Source organism: Macrobrachium rosenbergii, chromosome 10, assembly GCF_040412425.1.
Source record: "Macrobrachium rosenbergii isolate ZJJX-2024 chromosome 10, ASM4041242v1, whole genome shotgun sequence".
In the NCBI taxonomy this organism is placed as follows: Eukaryota; Metazoa; Arthropoda; class Malacostraca; order Decapoda; family Palaemonidae; genus Macrobrachium; species Macrobrachium rosenbergii.
Window position 1 is genome coordinate 29,420,053 of NC_089750.1, and position 25,969 is coordinate 29,446,021.

The 25,969-nt window shown below is 35.3% G+C and overlaps 1 protein-coding gene across 27 annotated transcripts in view; it reads right to left on the reverse strand.

Annotated features, from left to right (window-relative positions):
• The window catches only part of ATP8B (ATPase phospholipid transporting 8B), a 620,401-nt gene that overhangs the window by 155,358 nt on the left and 439,074 nt on the right, over positions 1–25,969 (reverse strand). For 25 of the 27 annotated variants that reach the window (XM_067110108.1, XM_067110102.1, XM_067110090.1 and 22 more), the window contains 9 exons: positions 20,779–20,991; positions 19,923–20,009; positions 17,376–17,494; positions 15,597–15,752; positions 15,305–15,479; positions 14,500–14,569; positions 10,704–10,845; positions 9,528–9,690; positions 6,693–6,785 (listed from right to left, as the gene is read on the reverse strand). In XM_067110108.1, coding sequence (XP_066966209.1) covers positions 6,693–6,785; positions 9,528–9,690; positions 10,704–10,845; positions 14,500–14,569; positions 15,305–15,479; positions 15,597–15,752; positions 17,376–17,494; positions 19,923–20,009; positions 20,779–20,991 — 1,218 coding nt within the window. Of the gene's footprint in view, positions 1–6,692; positions 6,786–9,527; positions 9,691–10,703; positions 10,846–14,499; positions 14,570–15,304; positions 15,480–15,596; positions 15,753–17,375; positions 17,495–19,922; positions 20,010–20,778; positions 20,992–21,246; positions 21,298–21,717; positions 21,941–25,969 lie in introns of those variants that run through there. The other 2 variants (XM_067110100.1, XM_067110098.1) reach the window with 2 other exon arrangements.

Below are 25,969 nucleotides of genomic sequence, written 5' to 3' on the forward strand. Positions count from 1 at the left end.
ATAATTAGCGGCTACAATATTTCATATTGGATTGCAAGTACACTGTCATGATAATCATCATTATTTGTATCAGTAGTCATTTTTCTTAGATCCATACCCAAACTGGCTTTATTAAAATTGTCCTACAAAAAATGCAGCTCCTTTTCCATGTTGAATTAATTGTTCCCAAGATGATTTTATAATAAAAATTACAACACATTTTTTAAAATTTTATGACAAATAATTTGTTGTATCACCATCAACATATATACAATGCCAAATTTGTTGTAATATAAACCCAAAGCCACAGTATATAATAAGGCTTGAAATTGCAAAGTACTTTCTGTATAATTATTTAGTTCAAAACTTTACTAGTACACTCCAGAATTGATATTTTACAAATTTCTATGAAAATATTTAAATCTTAACTGATGCTAGTTCTGTAATGAAGAAATTGGTCAATTCATGCAAAAAATGAAATTGCAAAGGTAATGAAAAAAAACCTAAATAAGATGAAAGCTTGTTAGGTCAAATTTCTTTGCTATACTACTCTAATAAGATAAAAAAGCATACTAAGTTTAAATATATGAAGCTACAGGTCTTTGGTGCTGTATCAGCCCTTATAAATACTACTAAAATTATACAGTACTGTATTAATAACTATGTTTCAGGAAGAAATTGTGCTTCATGTTATGTAAAAAAAAAAAAAAAAGATTATATACCACTAACAACTACTCATCCCAGAGAAGTAAACCAATAAAAGACAAAAAACCTGTGTTACTCCTAATTTTCAGCTGTATAATGAAGACAATGCTACCAATAGTATTTTCATGTTAATTTAAAAGACTTAGTTTGTTGAATAATACAAGCTTGGTTCAGTCATTGTTTAGTTTATATTTGTGATATTCATTCATTTCCCTGAAACACTTTGTTAGCAAAATAAACAGATTCATCACCAGGTTTGAAAATCTTGAACATGGGCTCTGAATAATTAATCTTGCATGATGGCTAAATAAATGGATGACCAAAAGGTCTACAACTGTTTGTAAACACAGTATAGTACTTTAGTTTTTATTACATGATAACATATATACACGACTTAAGGGTACTTGATTAACACCCAATTTTCATGATGCTATTCTAACACTATACACCTCTGGTCTACTGCCATGTCACAGAATGCACTCATTATATAAGCTGCAAGTCCAACGAAAATATCACATTCCTGGTACCAAATTGTTAAATGGCAAAGAAAGTATTCCTGTAAAGTTTTGAACATAAATTTGGGGCAAAAATCTAATTATCTTTTAAAAGTAGATGACTTTCTGTATCTTTCACAAAGCTGATAGCATTTCAAAGTAAATACAGACAATTAGGATATTTGCTATCATTGTCTAGCACATACTTCAGCAAAAAGAATAAGGGAATGGGATAACAGAAGTGCCATATATAAAAAGAGGACTTGTAATTCAAAAACATGGAAGGTAATAGGAATTAGAGGAATTGCTAATAAAAACAGGAAATTGAGTACTGTAAAAGTAAGATCACTGATTTCCAAAGTATGCTTATGATGCGGTGGCCAGGGAGATATTGTTACATTGCCATCTTCAAAATACAAAACAGGTCAAAAGGACAGATGCCAAAACCATCGCAAAGACAAGAGATACTAAGGTTATTTTGTAATACTGTAAAGATTTAGAAACTGGGAAAAATAAAATTTATCTCAAAGTAGATTCAGTGAACTGAAATGCAGGATCTCTTCAAAATAGGTTTGAAGTAATTTGGACTCCTTATGTTAGAAGAAGAAAGAGGTTGGATTTCCAGATCACCAAACTGAACAGAACTAGATGTGAGGATAACAAAAAATATTTAGGGACCTAATATTCAGACGTTCTCAAGATTAGAAATGACAAATACTGAAAGAACAAGAATAGCTCAAGTGTAAGCAACCGAGGAAAACTAGCATACAAAATTTTGAGAGATTCCAAGGGCTGCATTGTAAACAAAAGGTTATACGGTGAAAAGGGATGGAGAGGTCACTACAAAAAAGTGCACATTAACAGATATAATCCACCCCATGTCCAAATAATTCTATATTATCAATGCTGGAGTGTTCAGTATAGGAAAATTTACTTGCACTGAAAATTTAGTTGTTTCAACATAATCTCATCACTCACATGATGTATGAACACATTTGTGGTCTTCAAATGTCCCAGACAAGGCAGTCTTTTGTCTCGCAGAGAAAACAAAGGCATATACAGCCTGATGCATGCACCATCTGATACTCACCAATCATCCCCTGCACTTGTTTTATGTCTGTAGAGTTGTTGACACATCCTTGCTTACCTTATTTCTTTTTCTGTATCATTGTTTACTTAACCCTTTCGCCCTCGAATTTCATTTTTAACCTTACCGGATAATCGTTTTCTGTATGTCTACACCAGAACAGGTAGCATTCTATCACCTCAAAACACTTTTTTGTAAGTACAGTATTTGCTGGAATATATAATACACTCCAATTTTTGGAACATATTTAGGAGAGAATTAAAATACCCATCTTTTTCCTTGATCTTTACAGTCATTTGCACCACAGCTTATTTTGAATTTCTTACCAACTGGTACTCAAATATATTGCTGTACCAAGAAGAATCTATAAAACTTGTATTTTTAGACATGTCAGGGAGTCTTCCTCTCACAAAAGAAGCATTTTTATAACCCATAGTATTGGTCTTGGCCTAACTCTGAGACCTGCATAAGCCCAGCCTACAGTCGTGTATTCTTTTCTTTGTTAGCATTAATTCCTGACACTATAATCTTAAACCTAATAAAGGTACAGAATATTATAGCATCATTAGTAGTTGTGTGGTATGGCATATGAAAAAATTATCACTGAAGTGTTCATATTACTGGCTGTAATTCTAAGTCATATGGTATAAGACAAAATCATTATCACACTGTCACAACACACTATAGTTACTTGAACTTAGGTAATCATATGAATGAACTTATGTAATTAGATGAACATCTATCTGACTTGCCAAAAATTAGTTTTTTTCCTCTCCTCTCTCACACCCAGCTATATTACTGATACTGTAATATCAATTCTCCTATAACACCAGAACAATATTCTTATTCAAGTGGTATGCTACACAAAATTCTAGGATGTCATTACACCATCCATGTCAGGCTATATGAATTTGCAACCATAAAACACTGAATGTCTCTTAAAGTTAGCCTACCATCTCTCTCTCTCTCTCTCTATCTCTCTTTGTGTATTATTTTATGCATACTTTAAAGATTTTCTATCTTTAATGCAAATAAAGCCAAATATGAAACCTATACAGCAGAATACGAGACTGTGTTGGAGACAGATTAGTTATAGTACAAACAAGACCCTCAAGTCAAGATATGGTAGCCCCTAAATTGGTATCTTGCCTTTCTGAAAAAACTTCATACCCTCAAACTGTTTCAGGGAGTCTTTTTCCAGCTGCAGCTTATAATGTCTTAGCTGGTAGTTTTTTAACTAAACAATTAATTAGTTGAAGCCTCTGATTATATCTTAAGAAATCTTCAAAGACAGCTTTTAGTTAGGGTTACAAAGTTTCTCTCTCTCAAGGAGACACTGGTGTTCAAAGGTGTCTAGCAACGATTAGGGAGCACACCCACTAGACTAAGAGGCACTGGAAACCAGGTGCCTGTAAGACAGGATGCAGCATATCGACATCCAGTCAAAGCACATCTTCCTAAGGGTCCCATATATTTACATAGTTCACTGTAGGCAAGGAAGTATGTAGACTAACAATTCAACAGCAGTTTACCTCAGAAACCAGGGCACTACAAGATCTGAGGCATTGTCACTAGAAGCAATGCAGTCAGGATACTACACAGATTCACTCCTTAAAGGCACAAGGTAATTAGAACCTCAGATGGGAGAAGCAAGAAAAGTCAGAATGGTCAATGCATCTGGAGATCTGCAAGGCTTTTTGGTACCAGTGGAGCATGCCTTTGGGAGACCAGTCCACAACAAGTCTCTACAACAGGATACCAGTCTATTTCTCAGCCTAGTTGGATCAAGCAACTTGGAGCATAAGATACAACGATACACTCCCAGGACAGTCTGGAAATGCATGCTTTCTCTCCTTTCAGAAACACCAGTCACATCCTAGACAAAATTTGTATCCAAGAACCTGATGATCCACATCACTTCTCTTTGGCCACTGCCACAGTGATAGACCCTCCAGGAAAATCACCATAAAGAAGTTGCTTTTCAACTAAACTTTCAGAGTTTCCACAAGAACCCAGCAATGTTGCAGTTTCACACCCAGAGAACAGAAAGCAGAGTCTCAGAAAGAGGGATTGTAAGACTTTACTAAACTTCAAACACCAATCTGTACTAGGCAAAGTGGAACCAATTCTATCGTTGGAGCAGTAAAAGGAAATTAATCCTGCCAACTCCACTAACACTCTAACAGTACTCTTCTTTTCCTGTGACAAAGTAAGAAATTATCAGTTTCTCTTACTAAGGTCTGCAGGGCTTCCCTCTTGCAAGTCTTCCAGCTTTATGAGCTAAATGTGAGTCCTTCAGTGGAACTCACAAGGCTTATTCACCATTTCAATAACATGGTTTTCAAAGGTTATTCAAACATCCTACTGGGATCTTTCCCGAGTTCTGAACTCACCAAGCCTCCATAGGAACTGCTCATGAAGGCCTCACTGCTGGATCTTGCACCAACTCAAAATGATTTACCCATTGGCATTTGTATCTTCAAACAGGGTCAGCAAGATTTATACTAATCCAAGAAGTGTCAAGCCTTTATGAAATGGAGTTCCATAGGCTTGTCATTTGCAGCAGGCTTCATGGCAAATACCAAAAATCTAGGCAGCAAGGACCACTCAATTGCACCCTTTACCATCTCTTCTCTCACATTCATCACTAGTAATAAAAGGTCCTCTTTGCCCAGTAAGAGAAGTTTGTCATTACCTCAGAGGGACTAGAGATTCCAGAAGTAACATATCTAGACTAGTTCTTTCTACAAGTAGTTCCAAGAAACAAGGCTCCTAGAACTTAGTCTGCTACTGGCTGAGATGGGTCATCCTTAGAGTTTACAGTGCAGTAATGTGAAAGAAGGTGCAGCAGCGCAGGTAAGAGTTCTCATCCATGAAATCAGAGCCTTCTCAACTTTTCTGGTTTTTCAATATACATGTATAGTAAGCCAACATTCTTATAAAAGGAAGTATCTGGAGATAGTGGTCCATTGGCACCAAATTTTACTACTGGGGATTAACTCATAAATGGATAGATACTTCCTTGGGACTGGTAGTAGCAGTGGGCAAAGTTTTACCTTTGGGTAGGATTTGGGAGATTCATCTTCCTCTTCTTCTTGATTCTCTCTCCTTTTCTTCGGTCATGTGTGGCATCTTAAAGACACAGGCTTCCAAGGTTATTAGTACCTAAGTCTGAGTTTTATGGTACATACCCTCTTTTCGTGTTCAGCAGACTCAATGTTATCAGAGCCTTGGGTTTCTCTCACATATCTTAAGTTTCCAAGTGACCCTCTGGATAATGCAGCATCTTGATGACCATTCTAAGGCATTCAGCAGCATGAACCTCCCATCTAACAGTGATTCAGGCATATATGAGTGATAAGGATGTAATGAAACAAAATTAATTTTTTATACCACTAAATTGGTCTTTCCATACACACCCATCACTCAAATGACTTCCTGCTTCCTACCCTTTCTGATCTAGTGCAACCTCACCTACAGAATGCACAAAAAGTGAGACCCAGAATACACAAAAAGTGAGACAAGACACAGATGGGTAAACTGAGGCTCTATTTGGCACATAAACAGTGTTCCTACCACTTCCTTTAATCAAAATACTACAAAGTCTAGGACATCTGAAGACGTTGAATGTGGGCATATATGAGTGATGGGTTTGTGCAGAAAACCAATTATGTTTTGTAAAAAAATTGGTATTCAAAAGGCTTAACATTTACAACTCTGCATGCAACTTCAATAATAATCATGGCTTGTTCAGTCCTATGTAATCACCAAATATATTAATGAATTTGTCAGGAAAATCACATGAATACAAATTTAAGCAATCTACACAGAATAATTGAGGTGACACAACCAAATATACTTCAAATACATGTACAATCATTTATAACGTCCATGAGTATCTATTGACACTACTAGAGTCATCCTGCTGCAAGGCAAAAATTATCTTTCACCATAAAGTGTAGCTGTGCAAATAAAATAATGAAAATAATGTCAGCTTTCATAGCTATCATATACATATATTATTTCTCAGAACCCATTATATACTTTACTTAAGTAACAGTGAGCGATAAACAACAATCATGTTCAAATCATTATATCCTCCAATTATCCACATATTGGAAAACATGAATGAATACTCATTACTGTTTAGCACACCAGCACAGAATGAACACATAACTAGGGTCAAACAATTACTAAAATACAATTATATGGGACATTTAAAAAGTAGTCAACATAACATAAGTACCAATGCTTATCTGATTGATATTTGTCTATTCATATATCCAAGGAGTCTTTGAGTCTTTAAGTCATAAAACATCTACAAGCGCCACAATATCCTGTGATATAAATAAGTTGCACATCAGAATAAGAGACATTCTTATTCTGATTATGCACCTGGAACAAAATAAAAAATTTTTGAAACCTACCTCACTGATTTCAAGGAATTCCCCTGTCCTGGGATCAATTATATCTCCATAACTACGACCTGCAATACTGCACTTGTTAAAGGACATTATATTCTGTAAAGCAAAGAATAAACAAAATTTCACAACACTATACTGATAATCTTTTTCTGATAAATGTGCATAGCAAACATATAACCCTAATTCAAAACCTGAAAGAATTTGTTAAACCATAACTAAATGGTAATATTATTCATCTAAAAGTAAAACTTACTAAATCCACTTCTTCACCTCTACCTTGGTTCAATTTTAAATTTTTATTTAAGAACAAATCCTTCATAGAACACAGTGTTCTTCAAAACTTGACTTGTTGGTCTCTTCAAGCTTCACTAATAATTATGAGACAAGCTTTGGCTCAGTAATTTGGTTCAACTGAATAGTCAATGTAACGCAAACATGAATTAATAAGCTCTAATTTTTTTTATAAATGAATTCAACAAATAAGAACCCTCTTCCTCTGCTTTGTATAGTCACTAAAAGTACTTAGTCTTAACATCTATAACTACAGTGTGACAAAAGTGAAATAGCTTTTATTACACAGTAAATAAGCAAAACTCAACATTCAAATAAATTTTACAATTTACTTCACAAGGTCCAGCTGGCTTATTACATAATAGTTAGAATATTAAACATACAAATGAACTTTACAGTGAATTACTGGGTTGCCATGGATAAAATGCATTTTGATAAGGATTTATATAGACTATGGAGTACTAAAGAAAGAAGAGAAAAATGGGAGTTAGTAATGTAGCAATGATATCACATTTATTTTAGAAGCTACTAGGCATCACATTAAAATAAAAAACTATCTATCATAAAATATAAGAATGGATTCAGCCCTGGGTTTAAGACGAGGTTATGGAATAAAGACCCCCTCCCACCACGTCGCATGCAATCATAATGTCTATATTAGATTTTTGTAATGAGAAAAGAAAATAAGAATAGAGAAAAAACTGGATCTAAGATGGATTGCAATATCTGAGTATGAGGTGTATGTATATTATTATATAATGTATATTATTAATCTTCCATTCTACTGGTAGCAGTAATGCCGAAATTAATAAGCAAAACTGAAATTCCCCATGCCCCTAAAAGAATTACTTAATACTGTATATGCATATAAATGATAAATAATAACAAATTACACTGCAGTAAAAGAGAAGAAAACAAATTTACTAATTACACTAAATAGAAATTACTGTATATACACAAAATACCTTACTACAGTACTTTTCATAATCTGGACAAATAATGAACTGGGGTACTAAAGACATACTATTCTCAAATAGTAAAGGAACTAATTAAAAATTTTTTGACATTTCAGTTCCCTTCAAAATTAATCTTAGGCAAAGAACATACTTTCCAATATCAAAATTCATTTAATACAGTATGTTCAAATTTCATGTTTTCCTTCTTTGTGTGTTGTACATATCAGTGACCTACTTTTGTTCTGTAATATTTTACACAAATCAACATAAACAAATTAGAGAGAGAGAGAGAGAGAGAGAGAGAGAGAGAGAGAGAGAGAGAGAGAGAGAGAGAGAGAGAGAGAGAGAGAGAGAGAGAGAGAGAGTGAGAGAGAGAGAGAGAGATATATTTTTACATATTGAACAATCCTCATTACAAGACAGATCTTAGTTCCACAGCTAAAATTTTTCTTAAAAAAAGTGACATCTAAATTCAAGCAATGCTTATTAGTGTGTATGGTGGACACTGGAACCTATATACACATTATTTGCAGAAAATTCACCTATTTGCAGTATTTTTCATAGAGAAATATTTGCTAATTACTGTACTGTATTTTCATATTTTCGAGACTAAAGATATTTTTTTGTGATAAAACTATTAAAATACTCGGGTATAAGCATTTTTAGAGGTTTTTTTTGGTGTTTGAACTATCAAAATAGGCAGTTATAAGCGTTTTTAGAGGGGTGTCAAGTACTCGTGGATTTTAGCTACTGTATTTGAGGGGGGTCGTGGTATGCATCCCCCGCGAATACCGGGGGTTGACTGTAATAAAAAAGAAAGCTTTTCCCCAAAAATAACTGTAAAATGTATACTATCTAATAACTTATCTTCATCATGATAAGTGTAAGCTACTTGGTGTGAGCAATACACAGTAACTATGTATAAAAAAACTCTCAAAATCTGAAACCTGCAACAAAAATCTGAGATTTTCCTCAAAGCTAATTTTCATTCCTGGACAACCTTATAACATAAATACTACAACTTAACAAATTTGTACAAAAGAGATAATTTTAAAAATCCCATTCTGTAAAGAAAGTAAATTACCTTCTATTATAAAAATATGCAATTTTCCCAATTAAGGTCAAACCTGGAACAAGTGCTTCCTCTGTGCAAAATACCACAGAAATAATTTAATAACCTTTTAAAAGACCATTCTCAATATATCAATTAAAAAAAATTCTAACCAACAAAAACCTGAGTTTTATTCTCAGATAATATTATTGTCAAACCAAAATCATCTCATAACCCATCAATTATCTTTATACGGTGTTATTGTACAGAAGTTTTGGCTGGCATAGTGGGTGGAGTAAACTAACACAATGGGACCAAATCTTCACAACACAAGCCTCAATTTTGTATTGCTTATAATTTGAATAATTTTAGCCTTATTTAACTTTTTTCTAGGAGTTTATTTATTAAAATAACAAGAATATAATAGCTACACTAGTATTTAATTTTCAAGGTCTGCAGTTAAGACAAATACAGTCCTGCATTATTTCTATCAATTGTATAGTACAACTGCATATACAGCACTGACCCATTATGTATTACCTGAGTAAGTGTTCCAGTCTTGTCAGAAAATATATATTCTATCTGGCCAAGTTCTTCATTAAGTGTTGTAGTCCGAGCCTTGGCATGATTCCTTGTTGGAGGATGGTACATTGCATCATCCCAGTTGATTAGAAAACTCTGGCACAATCGAATAACTTCAACACTGAAAAAGATATGAACATTTATAAGGGCATCTATCCATCTGAATCTTTCCTTACAGCTCATACACCTACTTACATTACAAGGCAACATTACTGAAAACTCAATGTATTTGTTACTGGTCTTTTTCATCATTCTCAAATACTAAAAATCTAATTTATTCACATTATTGCTTTTAATTATTCTAGCATTAGGGTACATCTACTTTTCATTATCAAAATCTTGAATTCTAATTATTTAATGAAACTCAGCAAGTACTTGGTACAATTTATTTTTCTTATACAAAATTTTATGTTTCCTACAAACAGACCACTGCTTAAGCTTAAGTCTGAAGCGTGCTGATTATAGACCTCATACCAGTATACTAGTGAAAGATAATGTTTCTGATCTGTTATATGAAAGCAAAAATCACCCTTTATGGTTAACTACCCTGGCTCTCAACTCCTTCACTCAGTTCATATGAGGATTCAATCAAGAAAGAAAAAATCTCAGCCCAATCAGAAGGGATGGAGGGGAAGATGTGAGAGGGCAATGGTTTGTATGTAAGAAACAAGTCGTAGGCAGGCAAACTGAAGTAGATATCATCAGCTCTCCAACTGATGATATAATAATACAGTATACTTAAATCTGTTATTTTAAGAACCAATTTATAGATGTAAGATCCCCCAAGTCTGGGTCATATCAAGATTTTTTACTGTATGTGATCTGCAATTAGGCTGTAAAATGGAAATCACACTTTGTACTATACTTAACACTAGACTTCATTCAATAACTCATCATTCCGTAAGGGTTTTCAGCCAAAGATTAAATGAAAAAGTTTCTGTTGCTATATTTTGCAGTCTGGGCAAAAATATTATTGCTTTATTAAAAACTTATGGATTATATGACTAACTCTTTTCATGGCTGTCACTGATACACGAAAGTTTATTACATTTTAAACACCATCAGGAATACAGTACAGGAAATATCAGTCTTATAAGAAAATATCAAATGGTAATTAACAAGCTTATTTCTTACCTAACATATAGTGAAATAGGCACAACGGTGTTTAAAACAATGGCATATGAAAAGAAAACAAGAAGAGCGATCACAGCTGGCCCGCCAGGAGGATCTGGTGGTATTAGAGAATCCCACGGCAAAAATACTCTAAAATATTGACCTGAAAATAAAGAAATTTAATGTTAGCTTTTCTCTACATCTAGGGAAAACATGCATAACTTCCTCTTTAACCAACAGCAAGCATTTTTTTTTATTTCCATTTGTCCATAGGGTTAAGTGAAAGATATCAAATGTTAGAAACCAAAGATGCTAGTAGCCCCTGTCTGATACCCCAGGGATGCAAGTACAACTTACACATACTCATTGGTAGATTAACATTTTCTGATAGATTTATTATCATTGCTGAAGTAATGTATACAAAAAAACGAGAGCGAGAGAGAGAGAGAGATCAGCTCCCACCTATCAAACCTTATTCATTATCTGTCTGTATCACCAATGCAGTGACATCAACTTTTAATACATTACTTTCTCTCTCTTTTCATTTTTTACTTTACAGTTGTCCTTTCTTTTCATTTAATTTTTAACATCTGGTGGAATCTTTGTGAAGTTCAGCTATTTCAGCTACATCAGGTAGTATGTAGTGCCAATTCCTGCAGGATCACTGAAAGTAATATAAGTATCACCACTTTCTTTTGTCAACAGAAGAAAATCTGTTTTTTCCCATTATATTTCTTTTTTTAGTCTTCAAGTTAGTCTGTTAAATGCATATCTGTAGGTTTCAGGATGATTTTGGTGTAAAAGCTAACATGGTCATTAACACACCTGGTGCTCTTTTTAATCAGTGATCAGTACCAGCTTGGTAGTCTCACTGGTATTTTGTAGTTCTTTTTTTGTGTAAGTTTAAGAAGTAAACTAAGTTCTTCCCTCACTTCTCATCATGCTTTTGAATGGCTTAACAAGAACTGCTCTATAGTAGCACCTTAGCAGCTCCTTCAAAATATAAACAAGTTACAGATACAGGAGTTAATATTACTAGGAAGGATTTTCTCCTAAAATCACATTGCTGTTATGTATCTGCCATTGGAGTAATGTGGTACTCATGTCAGCAAAAAGAAAATGCTTCTCTGGTCTTCCATGGCTTGTCATGATGAGAGTCACAGCCCAAGACCCAATCTTGTTTGTACTGTACAGAGATCTGTTTATTGTTTCAGATCCACTCCATAATTTGAGCCACAGTTACAAGAAGCCTCATGATCGGACCCACTCTAGGATTCCAGCTGCAACTGCAGACTTGCTCTATGATCAGTACTGCTCTACTCTGCCTCTAATCCTGCACCTTTAAACCAAAGCTGCTTGAGTACAGGGATATTATATAGTTTTGTAACAATGTGTTTTAAAAAAAATACTTAGAGATGCTTTTGGATAACAGTATTATTCAATACATAATAAAATGTGTTGTTCTTCTTAGGCATCAATAGAGCTAGACATCATTAGAGTCAACATTAAGATTGTCACTACCCCAAAATTGCTCCAGCTTTAAGAAAAAGTCCTTTCTGAGTTGGGAGCCACTCTAAAGCAGATCCAACTTCAAGATGCAGCCTTTCTGTAAACTAGGGTCATTCCAGACTCCAGTGCAGTGAAATCCCTCATAACTGCCACCCTTGGGACCAATGGGTGCTGGTTTTTTTAAAGAAATCATTCTAAAACACCATAAATGTATCCTGTATCCTGACCTGTCACTGCATCATAAGTCACCAATAAACAACATCCATTTTTTCATAGCTTGATTACTAAATGATTCAAAACATTTTAAACTGCACATTACCTTGTGCTCACCTAACTCCAATGATAGTGTGCAGAGGTCTTAAATCCATACACTGATATAGCAGATGAGACATAATCATATTTATCTCTCTCTAACCCAGAGAGAAATGGAGAAAGATTAGCAAATGTACAGCAAGTGCTAGTTTACACAACCTCAATATATATTTGTACTTATACACATGTACTCATACACAGACTGAGAAATATATTTATGCAACACTACAATACAGGTTACAATCTCCTCACCAAATTTAAAAAAAACTTAAAAGCTCCAAAAACCATAATTTTTTTGCTGAGGGTAGTGTCGTCATAAAATCAAAAGAACGATGTGATGTAATATAATGCCGTTCATAGTCCCACTTAGTGATAAAATTCATCTGTTTACTGTATATACTCTTGTATCATGCAAATTTCAAATGCAATACAGTATTTGTAGCCTAACTTTATAGAGCTGCACTATACACAAGATAGACAGCATGTATAAGACAAGCATAGTAAGCCTAGCATAACCTAGAATAAATCTACCAAAAATGAAACTGGCCCCAGAGCCCAGGGAAGCAAGCTTCAGTTCTGAAAACCAAAGCAGCTGTCCCCAGGGGTTTCAAATGGAGGATTTTGAACCTATACTGTATCAAGTACATTCCCATACTGCAGTTTACCTCAAATTAATGCATATCTGTACATAAGCTAGGCTTACACATCGACTTTACAAAACTAAAACAATATCACTTACATAACTTTATTCAGTTAAATTTACTGAGGATCTAATTCTATTGCACAAAATTTTAAACTGTCTTATGTTTAACCTATAAATTGCTTTTTGTTTCAAATTTGTTTCTAAATTTAAGCACTCAGAAATTTAGTCACTGTCATTAGGGAAGATGGAAGGGAGTCAGAATTTCATGTTCAATAGCAAACTGTTATAAAGGATTACAACTTGTTAGCAAAAGGAACTACAGTATATATAGTATAGTGTCAATAATTTTTATACAGAATTTTTTGCTGCAACCGCTTTTGATTAAGTCTAGTCTGGTTTCTAAGTCAAACTACAAATGTAAGGATCAGTGGAGTACAAGATTCATAGAATTTCACTTCAGATATATGTTCAACTAGCTATACACTTCCTCTTACCTTCATGGCAGTGTTACATGAGCACATCTAGCATCATTCCATTCATGTCATGAAACTTCATAAACAGTAGCCATTATAATATTGTGGAAAAACCTTCCCCTAAACTAACAATACCTCTAAAGTTCAAGCAAAAATGCAATGCATTACAATCTTAAAACAATTCTCCTTGTATTTCAATAATTTACTTATATTTTTATCTATTGATTTGTTAATTTATGTTTTCTTTTTTAATAGCTGATCTCTTCTTTCTGTATTTTGTATTACCTTCTGTTACTTCTTTTAAATGGATATATTCTTTGGAAGCTTGAATTTCCAGTCAGTGGCCCCTGTGGGCTTGTTTTATATGAATAGGGTTTATCTTCCGAATGCAGTAGTAACAACAATAATTAAAAAACTAATACTGTACTTTGCGATGGCTAATGTTAATACCTGAAGTATTACCCACCTAACTATATAAATGACAAGAAACAATTTTGCCTGTGTAACAACATATATTTTAGTTCCCATAATGATCACAAGGCATTAGATGCAGCCAAAAGAAACCACTATTTTCACTGCCTTTGATCTAAAGTACTTGGAGGCATTATCAGAATAACAATAAGGCCATATTCTTCCGCTACAGTTATTACTCTATCATAAAATTTTGTGGCCATCACAGTTACTACTATACTAAAAAACTTTGTGGAAGCACTGCTCTCTATCAAGAAAAGACTGGATAATGAAAAAACCTGCCTGGTAAAAAGACAAACACTGCATTCCAAGTAATCAAACATATCCTCTCTAGTATTTAAGGTAAGCAATATCGAAATATCAAAAGTAAGTGTATTTCTGTCAATTAAAACCATAGCAGATCATTTACCTGTGAGAGACTCCCATATTCCACATGCTACAGTACAGAATAGGCACATGGAAAGCAGAAAAAACACAATCTGAAAGAAAACAAACCTGTCAATGAATCTTATCATTCTTTAGGAAAAATGATGACGTTTACTAAATCACAGTAGACATGCTACTAGAAAACTTTAAAAAATAAATATTTTCATGACTTATTTTTAAGAATCTTACAATAATATACACAAACTCAGTAAATTCTAAATGGCAAAATTACTTGAAGAAAGCTAGTTAAGAGTAACCACTGAAAAAAGGAGCATTAAAATGAAAACCTGAAGCTGGTATGCAATGAAATACTGAAAACTCATTCAACATTTTAGTTATGCAGACATAACAGGTAGCGCAATATACTGTACTACTAGTTTTATAAGCCTGCATAACACAGTGGTGTGGAATCTAAGAAAGTCTAATCATAGTGCAAGATCATTCAAATAGCTATCCACTCAAAACTGAACTGTGTACTCTCAGACTGAGAAAAGCCACAACATTCAGACTAAGTTTTTTATGAGGAAGGCATGGGGATGGGCACATTGTGCCCTTTTCTGACAGAAGCTCAAAGGAGAAACAAAGATGGAGAGCAAAATGAAGCCTAATCCCAAAGGAAGTGATATACCTATCTTTACACTTTACAGGTTATTCTAACTAGCTTTCTTGTACTAACAAGATTTCAGTAAAACCATATTTTATATTAATTATCTAAGAAAATAAACTTGTCAATGGCTCAATATTAAGTTAGCATATGGAAACTAATTAATACTGGGTACTGTACTTACCCCTAGGATAATAAAATTTAACAATCTATCAATACTTGTGCGTTTGAACTTTGTTTTCCCAGAGTTCATCATGAGTTTTGTGTCCTTCCCAGCGAAAATCACCACTCCATAGCACCAATCAGTATTCCGCAAGATACAACCTCGCAGCAAAATTTTGTCATTATCAAGAGAATGCCTGAAAGGTGAAAACATGGCACATATAAAGCACTGAACTTGGTCAAAATTGTAACACTGGCAAATCTTAGCTTTAATTAGATGCAAGAAAGACTAAATTTTCCACTATGGTACTTACTGTTTGCCTTCCCAGTTAAGTACACCTTCAAATTTATTAAGCTGGTTATTCGGTGGTTCACATCGAATTTCTCCTCTAAATGCTCCAATACGTGCATCATCTTGACCTAAACTTTCTGTTTCAGGTAGGCACTGTTTGCATTTTAAATTGGTTTCCCTGTTAAAAAAGATATTTTGTAATAACAACGCTATACAGATAAAAAGCAAAATTCTAGATTTTAGAATAATTTGTTTCAAAAACACAAACCTCCTTTCTTAATTATTCTCTCTCTGGTGAATATAGAATCCATTCTTCAAAGCCACGATCAGTGGCCAAGGAGCAATGTAGGCACTGTCTTAGCCTTCTATGTCTGTTGAGTACCTATAACTTTAAAAGATCTATAGTACTTCTAAAAGTATGAATCATCCATGTCTCCTACAAAGTGGCCTGTCTGATCCAGTTTTTCACAAACCTAATAAAATCATGACATCTTCATTTAATGACATTGATACTGCTTGAAATCAAAAGAGACCAAGTATGGCACTTGATGACCAAGGTAGTCAGCATACTTTCTTCCTCCTAACTAAAGGCTTGATTGATCACAAGCACATGAAGAGATGAGCTCCAGAATTCAGAAGAAGTAAAGATTCACTGAAATCTTGAATAGCATTACAAAAGACAAATTCTTCTGAATAAAATTCCCAACTTGCATGTACAGCATCACTATCAATCACAAGACCAAAATCCCAGACCCAAATTATGCTATTATTATTATTATTATTATTATTATTATTATTATTAATAAACAGACAACTGAATTATGCTGGTGATATGAAAATCAATTCCTGGCTATTGAGGACGGAAATTGTTAATTCTCAAGTACGGAACAAATATACATGAAGATAAACAAGCATATTTGTAAACATCCCATTCCCCTCAAGTACTGGTAATGCTTTTATTGGACAAAAGATTCAATTATCCTCATCATCCCTCAAAAGTCCACTACAGCAGGGACTATAAACAAAGCAGTAAAATTCCCCTCTCTGTCTAGTGCCTCAAAAAAGCCAGCCTTAGGCTTAAATCAGTGTGAAGTCAGTGCACTCCTTCACCCTTCTTGTTGGCATACTTGTATGTTAGGAGGACTACATTCTGGGTAACACATCCTGAAAAATCTTAGCGTGTGTCTTGTGTGGCTCCTTTCAAGGTTCTTAAGTACTGGATTAAATTCCAACTTCTGTGGTCTTATAGCCACTCCTAGAACTCCTCTCGGGTTGATAATATATACCTACTAAAACAAAGATGACTAAGAGATGGGAGGCCGGGTATGAGTGTAGGTTTGTGGAAGAGAAAGCACATGAAAGACGCGAGTCACAGCATTTCACAGAGGTGATGATGATGATAAGCCTATTCCCAAGTTTATGACAACTAAACAAGCTGAATAGGATGTAACAATTTTGAAGCTTTTTAGTTAATGTATATTTTCAGCAAAATGCAAATTTGCTTAGTCATGATATGGAAACTTAAAATTACATCATAAGCTGCACTGCGTACAATTATGTCTATTACTGTTTCCTAGTGCACATCAACACCTTGGGCAAAATACTGAAAAAATATGTTACACATATGCAAACCATTACGTGACTGCTCTCACCTGCATATCGATAGACTCCAATACTCCTTGTATTCACACACACATACTAAGATTGTTTGAAACTAGAAATGTGTTTTTGTGTCCTTTTCATCATCAAAATACCTCTTAGGGATTAAAATAGTGCAGTAAGTTAATTTTATTATAGTTACCCATCAAGCTCTGAAGTTTCTATGTAGCAAAGACCATTGGGCTCTGACGTAGATAATAAAAGGATATCTGCTGCTACAAACTGGTTATTCTCCATGCGAATAACATCTCCCACCTCCACCTGGAATACAGTTCATTTGATGATAAAGTGCATTCACAACCATACGTTACTGCAAGTTGCAAAGTTTTATATTGAAACTATACACTGTAAATTATGAATAAATACAAAAAGTTTATATGGGAGAAAGATCGGTTAAAAATGAAAGAGGGTATACTGGATCACTGAGTGTCTGCTATGAAACAGTTGTGTGCGAAGTTTGCAAGTACAAAGAAAAAATGTGTGTAGCATACATGGAGCAGAAAGCTTAAAATAAACAAGTATTATGATGGGATCCTTGAGAGTATATGATACAAAAAAAAGTTTTCAAGTGTCAATGAATGTTATCATGAAATTAAAGCTTGTCTCAGGATATGTAGAAGAAACTAGTTTGGTGCAAAGGTACCGGTAGATCTCACACAAGGTGTTAGGTTACTGTTATTGATCAACATTTATAAAGGTAGAATCATGAGAGACCGCATGGAGCAAGCACTGGTATGATGAGAAAAAGCTGAGAAAGAACAGCAGGATGACAAGAGATGATGCAAAAAGGACACTGGGATGACAAGAGAAGGCAGGAAGAGAACAGTGGAATGACAAGAGTCGGCGCTAAAAGGACACTGGGACGATGAGAGAAGGCAGGGAGAGAACAGCAGAATGACAAGAGACGGCACAGAAAGGACACTGAGACGACGAGATAAGGCAGGGAGAGAACAGCGGAATGACAAGAGATAGCACAGAAAGGAGAATGGAATGAGATAGAGAAGGCAGGAAGAGAACAACAGAATGACAAGAGATGGCACAGAAAGGAGAATAGAATGACAGAGAGAAGACAGGGAGAGAACAGTGGAATGACAAGAGGCAGTGCAGAAAGGCGACTGGGACGATGAAAGAAGGCAGGAAGAGAATAGCGAATGACGAGAGATGACACAGGAGGAGGAGAGAAACATGGAAAGAACATAGGCATGAAAGTTTCCAAGATAAAAGATAGAGTTGCAACCACAGTGTGGAACGGTTAAAGTTTGTGAATGACAGTGGTAATTGGTGATGGTGCATTGAACCTACACACTTTTGGTAGTTCAATTGGATTTTCAACAATAACTGAATACACATGTTAGTAAATGTAATTTTATTGTAAGTCAATCAAAGTCTAAAACAGGGAGCATTAATGTTAATATGGATGATGGAAGAATGGAAGTGACTGACTTGAGTCTCTAAGAGTAAATATGGTATGAAAGAAAAAAAAGGAAAAACAAGCTGGGTCAGTGACATGGAGGAGGTGATGGAATGCATGGGCCTTATTATCTAAGAACTATACAAATATCTGCAATACACAGGTGAGTCTTGTATGTAGAGGGGGACCAAAACACAGCTGATGAATTTTCCCTGAAGTGCCAGAAGCAACTGAATGTTGTGGGAGCTTTCTCCACAGTGAGATAATCCTGCATACGGCAGTTAAACATGAATGGGTCAATTTTATTATGCCAGTAAGAATATGTATACAATAAATTCTCTTTGTATAATGCAAAAAGAAACCACAAACCATATATAAACTGACTATGAACTAAAGATGAAATAAATGGTAAATAATTCCACTTTTGTTATTTCTCTTTCCTTTAAATTCAGCACACTTCTTAACACCTTCTAGAACACTGCATGGCCAAGTACCTTAATTGTGTGTTAGAGTAAAAGCTGGTGTCAGATAACCATCAGACTTCCAAAAAGGCTGCAAATGCTTGCTGCTTTGCTTTCATTCTTATGCCTTAGGCTGAATGCAGCTGCTTTACTTTCATTCTTATGCCTTAGACTGAATGCAGCTGCTTTACCTTCATTCTTATGCCTTAGACTGAATGCAGCTGCTTTACTTTCATTCTTATGCCTTAGACTGAATCCAACTTAGAACACAATCACTTATTTTAAGACAAAGCCAATTTCCTTTATTTTCTACCAGGTATCACTTCTACAATATTTGTTATGCAAACAAACTTCCTCTCTAATCTATTCATTTATGTTCAATCTTAATCTATTACTTTCACCTCTGCTCAATATTTCCATTACTGAACCATCTGAACAACATCAGTTTTCATCAAATTATGTTACATGGCCCACCCTGGATCTACTTTTTATAACCCAAGTGAGAAACTGCATAAAATATCTGCTTCAGAAATTCTGTAAATTACAACATAAGAAAACTCCTAAAATAATAGTTATATGATACCTATTTGTGAACTGAGGAGGGAAGTGTGGGGGGGGGGGGCGTAGAAAACCCATACACAGTCCGAGTCAGTGATAGAGGTCTTAGTGGGTCCTGGTACTTGCTAACCTACTGTTTCATGCGGAACAATTTTATTGATATTCTTTAAGGGCTAAAAGTAAATTATTAGTTATCCACAATTCATATATATATGGAGAGAGAGAGAGAGAGACTGGGTCTATAAAGCATAAAACTTACTTTACTCCATATTTCTTCTTTCAGTTGACCATTTCTTAAAACAAGAGATTTTCTTCTATTGACTTGGTTGTCACTCCGATGGCGTTGCTGAAAAGTAATCAATATATTTTAGAGCACAAGTAGGCTGTATAGCCAAATAAAATGATGCTGTAAACATAAATTCAACCACGAATACTGCTGAGAAGTAAGGCACTTCCTTATGAAATAGAACATATAAAGATAAAAATACCTGTTTACCGAAAAAACTGATAGCTTTACAGTATAATGATTTTCACAGCGACAAACGTTAAGGCACGAAATCATTTATTTCATTGGAAAATACTGTATCCGAGACAAGTATGATTCTAATTCCCATTTAAATGTGCATAAATGGCTAGTCTGCTGTTTGTAACAAACATGAAGGTGCCAACGAACAAACAAGCGCTTCACATGTAGCCTAGTGGAAAATTGGTTGCACTTTATGGGAAACACGTTTTTATATCATTTTCACTTAATCTAACCACTATTTCTATTTATACCACCTTGCTGACTGTAATATACGAATATTTGCATTGTCTCGCCTAAGCATTAGAAACACAAATGGTAAATACATAAAGCATTTATGACTGAAAAAATGTTATCCAAAAGTTAGTCACATTTGCAATTACAGAATAAATGGGCTCCTAGACTTGGGGATAAAGCTATTCAAACATACTTGGGCTGTGAGACTCAAGAGGTTTAAAACTACACTAAGAAAAGTGTCAAAGAAAACTTGATTTTACCACTCTGTTGACATTGCAGCCCAATAACATGAAACACAGACTGAGGCTTTATATCAGTCTTTCCCTTCCAGAAGCAGAATCCAGCGTGCACTTACGTAATCATCGTAGGCGTCTTTGATGGCTGTGACCATCAACACCCCGATGAGGGGGACGGCGGTGGTGACAGGGGTGAGAGACGAGATGACGGGGATCAACTGCAGCACCAACAGACACAAGAAGTAGAAGTTTGCGAGGCGCTGAAACTGCTCGAATAAGTTGTACGGCACGAAGTTGAAAAAGGTGTACTTCGAAGTTTTGATGTAATTTTTCTGGAATAAAAGATTGATTGTCAGAACCAGGCTTTGGGTTTTTAGTAATAATTAACAAAAGCCATAGTTTAGAATAAACATACAACTGTTCAAGTGATGAAACAAAATGACATTTATATACAATTATTATATTCCCAATACCAAGTCATGGAATTCACGTAGGATAAGGTTCATCTTTTAAAACCATTGTTTCCGTAACCAGTAACATGCAATAACTTTATCTAAGGATTAACGGCTGTCAAAATAATTACCGACCCTGATTTTGATGACAGCTTCGATCAAAATTATCATTACCGATCTGTTTTCCTCCTAAACTTTCCACGAAATTCAGGGTAGTCATGAGCACTGCTGTCGTTGCAAACTTAAGAAGCAGGTTGAAAAGCAATAAGATTACATAAAAAAAGTTATCCACAGACTCAACATTTCTTCACCTGCCTACACAGAAAAATGTCAAAGAAATAAATAAAATAAGCCATTTGCTTATATCTTTCATACGTACAGCCCTGCGGAATCCAATTTTATTTATTTCTACATACAGCCAAAGAATGAATTCTATACGAAAACTATAAGGCAAAGGTATACCCCCAGACAGGGCATGCCTAGCCAACCCCACCCCCCCCTCCTCCTCCAAACCACACAAAACACAGACACACACACACACATTACACATCAACAAATCTCACAAGTTCTTCCCTGAAGACAGATAGACAAGCGTGAATACACAACCTCCGTCCAAAGTCGTTTGAAAGCGGTCCGTATTTTGTCAGGATTCACTCTAAAAGTAGCTACGTCTAACGTTTGACACAAAGCCTAGTTGCGAATTTCTTTCAAAAATTATTTTGTGTCCAAAAATCGTATCTGAGTTGACGAAATAACCATCTAATGGATATGACATAGGACTATATAGGATAAATGCTACTTCCAATGACGTTAAAATAAGGAAGTCACTGAGTTTTACATCACGGCGTCTCCAAGCTAGGTCTAGAATCAAACCAGCATCGTAACGAAAAGAAAGGCTACAATGCAAATTTCTGGAGCAAGATAACGCTGAACACAATGCCACAATTATTTTAGCTAAAAAAAAACTCGTGTAATATCTATCGTAATAAAAGACGGAACAAACCACAAGCCAAAATGAAAATTAATCATTAAAAGTAACATGACATGAAGAGGGAGTCCTCATTTTTGTTTATTGTTTATTACTGAGAAACTTCCTTCCTAAAACTGCTCAGCAGCATTTGTTTACGACAAGTAATAGAAAATCATTAAAAAAAGGGTTTAATTTTAGCATGAAATTCATCTTTTTTATATGTTTTATTTCCCACGAGCTTTGAGCACTGACTTTCCATGCTCAAAATATAAAAAGCAGATGATACACATATATGAACGCATGGAGGACAGCGTCTCCTTACACAATTTTCTTTTCTTTTTCCAAAGAAAAAAGTTATAACCATATTGTATGACACAGTAACAAACAAACAAAAAATAACAAACACTTCCTGAAATTATTATACTCCAAAGAACAATGGCTACTAAACAACACTAAACAAACAAAACGCATACTTGAAAGGACCTTAAAACTTACCTCTCGGAAACAAACAATAAATGAGAGGTTATAATGAGCTCTGCGAGGTAAGTCGTGATTCTCCTCGAGTGCGGTTTCACTCGCTTTCATTCTTTGTATTGTCGAGAGTGACCACGATAAGGGAATGACGACTGGGTTCCTAAAAGATGTTGCAGCAAGAAAGCTAACGGTTGCTAATTAGGTTTGGTTACTTTTATAGCTATGCACGGGCATCCAAGAGAGACATTTAAAACAAGTACCGATGGTTTCGTTATAGCGTTCTCATCAAGTAAATCGCCGATTGCTGCATTCTCATGACATACTTCACTTTATTAAAAGTGGCCTACTCGTCATCGCAGCACCGACAAAACTACCAATGCCAGAAAAGGAAGGAACATCAGGTCACGGTGGCAATGAGCATTACGCATTTCTATCCTATAAGAACTTTAAGTGCTATCACTTAACTCACCAGAAATATTATGACAATCACGGTAAATACAATGGAATAAGCAGCACAACTGAGAAACACTGTTTATATTAATAACAACTGTAGCGTGGCGTCATGAAGCATGAGGCCCGGATAAAATATTCAGAAATGTTACCTAAAGTAACTTGTGCCAAATGGTCGATAGCTCAATACGAATGACGTAGAACAGAAGGTGTGAAGTTACTTCGAATCTGAGGACGAGTGTCCACACGTGCTTCGGAAATCTAATGGCCACGAAACACACGTATGCATAACCTAGGGGAGAGAAGGAGAGGGCTGGAGGCACCGATGTGATCGTACATTATCAAATTTCTAAATAAAGTGGTGAACGTCTCCATAAGCCGCACGAGGATTCAATTACCTTTGATCGGATAAACGACAGGCAGCAAGCATTAATGGGAAATGGCTATTGTATGTTTCAGTATACTCACAAAAACCAGAAAAAAAAAGGATCCGAAGACGACTACCTTATGAGGGTAAACGTCAAACCTAGAGAAAATAACCTGGGTTGTCATAAAAAGAAATGCAAATATGGTCCAAGAACGATAATTTAGCACTATCAAACACAGAGAACTTGAGGTATATTTGAAGAGAAGCAAAAGTCGCTTTTATCCTATAAAAAGCTGAATTTCATCATCTTCTATACGTCTAGCAGGCACGTACACACACACACACACACGCACATAATCTTATTGTGAATGGTTTTATCACGGCAGGGTGAGGATTATCTCGTCGAGATCCTCCTGTTTTGATGACATAATATATATTTTGACAATTACAGAACACTCATGGCTATTGTTTTCTCTCTGTATCTCTCTCCGCACCAACAGCAACCCAGAACTGTCGTTAAACAACTAGGTGCCTAACTGTTAAGTCAACACAAGACATTCTGAGTGTTTAGACTACTCGTCCATATTATCTCTTCTCTTCTAGGTCTAAAATCGAAAGCTGGCCGCTCAGTTTGTAAATTGGGCGGGTGACCACCTCGCCAAGAGTCCAGAGAGCGAGAAAGACTAGCCGGCTAAGGTAGTGTGAACATGCAAAGCTGGAGAAACTTGAAGTTACAGTCACTTTTAAAATTAATGAAAAACTATTGGGAACAGCAAACTCCCCTGGTCTGTGTCATCGCCGCATCGCAACGCTCTAAAATCACAGACAAAGAAAGGACTAGGGATCTAACAAGAAATATGAAAAAATCATAAGAATTATATTATGTACAGAGTCTACAACATCAGGAGGTTTCAATTATAACATTTTGCACAAGCGAGTCCTATCGAGGTCAAACTATTTCGCACAAGGCCTACCAGTGTATGGAACACAACCTTAGGTCACAAACCTTCAAGGTCGAGGGCAGTTTATCACCATATCTACTGGAATATTCAAGTACCATATACAACATGTCACTGGACCCTGGCAGTGAGGAAGTCGATGTTTCGGATAACGGTGATATAATCAACCTGGCTGCCAATTCGGTGAATCCAATAATTCAATTAGGTTTTGCCCGCTATTGCTACTTCAGCCAATGAGGAAAGATTTATACGTATAAATCCAATAACACAGAATGTTTTATTCATACGGCAATATCTACCAGGCTTACAAATGTAAGACAGAAACCAATAATGTTAGTAAAATTTAGACGACTGTTGTGATGTGAAAACAACCTTAAGTACATTTAACAGTACAAAACTCCCAAAAATTAGTATCTACGATAAATGATCAAACATGAATCTTTCAAGTACTAAATGTTTAATCATTTGTTTTCTCAGAAGCTGCAAAGAACTACAGAGAACTAAGTGCAATCCGAAAACTGGTACAAACCCCCTCTGCAGAAAATGAATAGATTATTATTATTATTATTATTATTATTATTATTATTATTATTATTATTATTATTATTATTATTATTATTATTATTACTCAAAATGTACTCCAGTGGAACAAGCTACTATGCTACCCGCACCTTGGCTGGTAACTATTAACACCTGGTTGAACAGGTAGTGGTAGTACGGAACACACGAAAGTGTGGCCCGTGCCTAAATAATATATATACATAAATCTATACGCAACGAAATGGCGCTTGAACGTACATGCATGGTGAACTATAACATTCCCAAGAACATGTTCCATAGTTTCACTCTAATAAGGACTGAAAACCATCTGGTATCAGAGTTACACGTAACAAGTATGATAAAGAGTAATCCTTCATAAGATAAACTACGGGGAATAGCCGAGCAGGACTTCTGTCGATGGCCTAAATATCAATTACTATTGTCGGGAAAGAAGAACCCACCAATCTAAGACAATTAGTCTGCAAGATGTGTGTCCCAGGATCCTGCTGAAATTAGGCAGAACAAAATTCCAGCTCGGGGAGAATAAAAGACCAGAAGTACAGTAGATGTTAACGCAAATGCAAGACGCCTTGCGACATGCTTTCTAGCAGCGAAAAAGGCTTTGGATTACCGATGCACTGTGCATCATGAAGTGGAAGAATGGTTCGAGATCGGGTAATCAATAAAAGCCATTTTGCAAGAGTTCTGCCTCACACCTTTTGACTAGTGCAACTCTCAACCAGCTTTACTTATCTGCCAAGATTATCAGCTACTTCATCTCGCACCAAGGCCAACAATAATCGTACTGGAAACGGTTGAAAGCAAAAACAAACATGCTAGAATACTAGTCAAGGGAACACTAGACACAACAGGTGAGCCGGTCACTGCAAAATACTATGGAACAGACATGGCTCATATCTTCCACCACCAAAGTTCACAAGATTATTATAAAAATCTCATGATTACTCTAGTTAAAGAAGAACTACATTCAAGCTGTAAAAATCTGAGCTAATATATTACAATAACACTTTTGAATTTCCTTTTCTGCATGGGCACTGATGCCAGTTTTAATAGCCACAAATCAAATTAAATCATGGA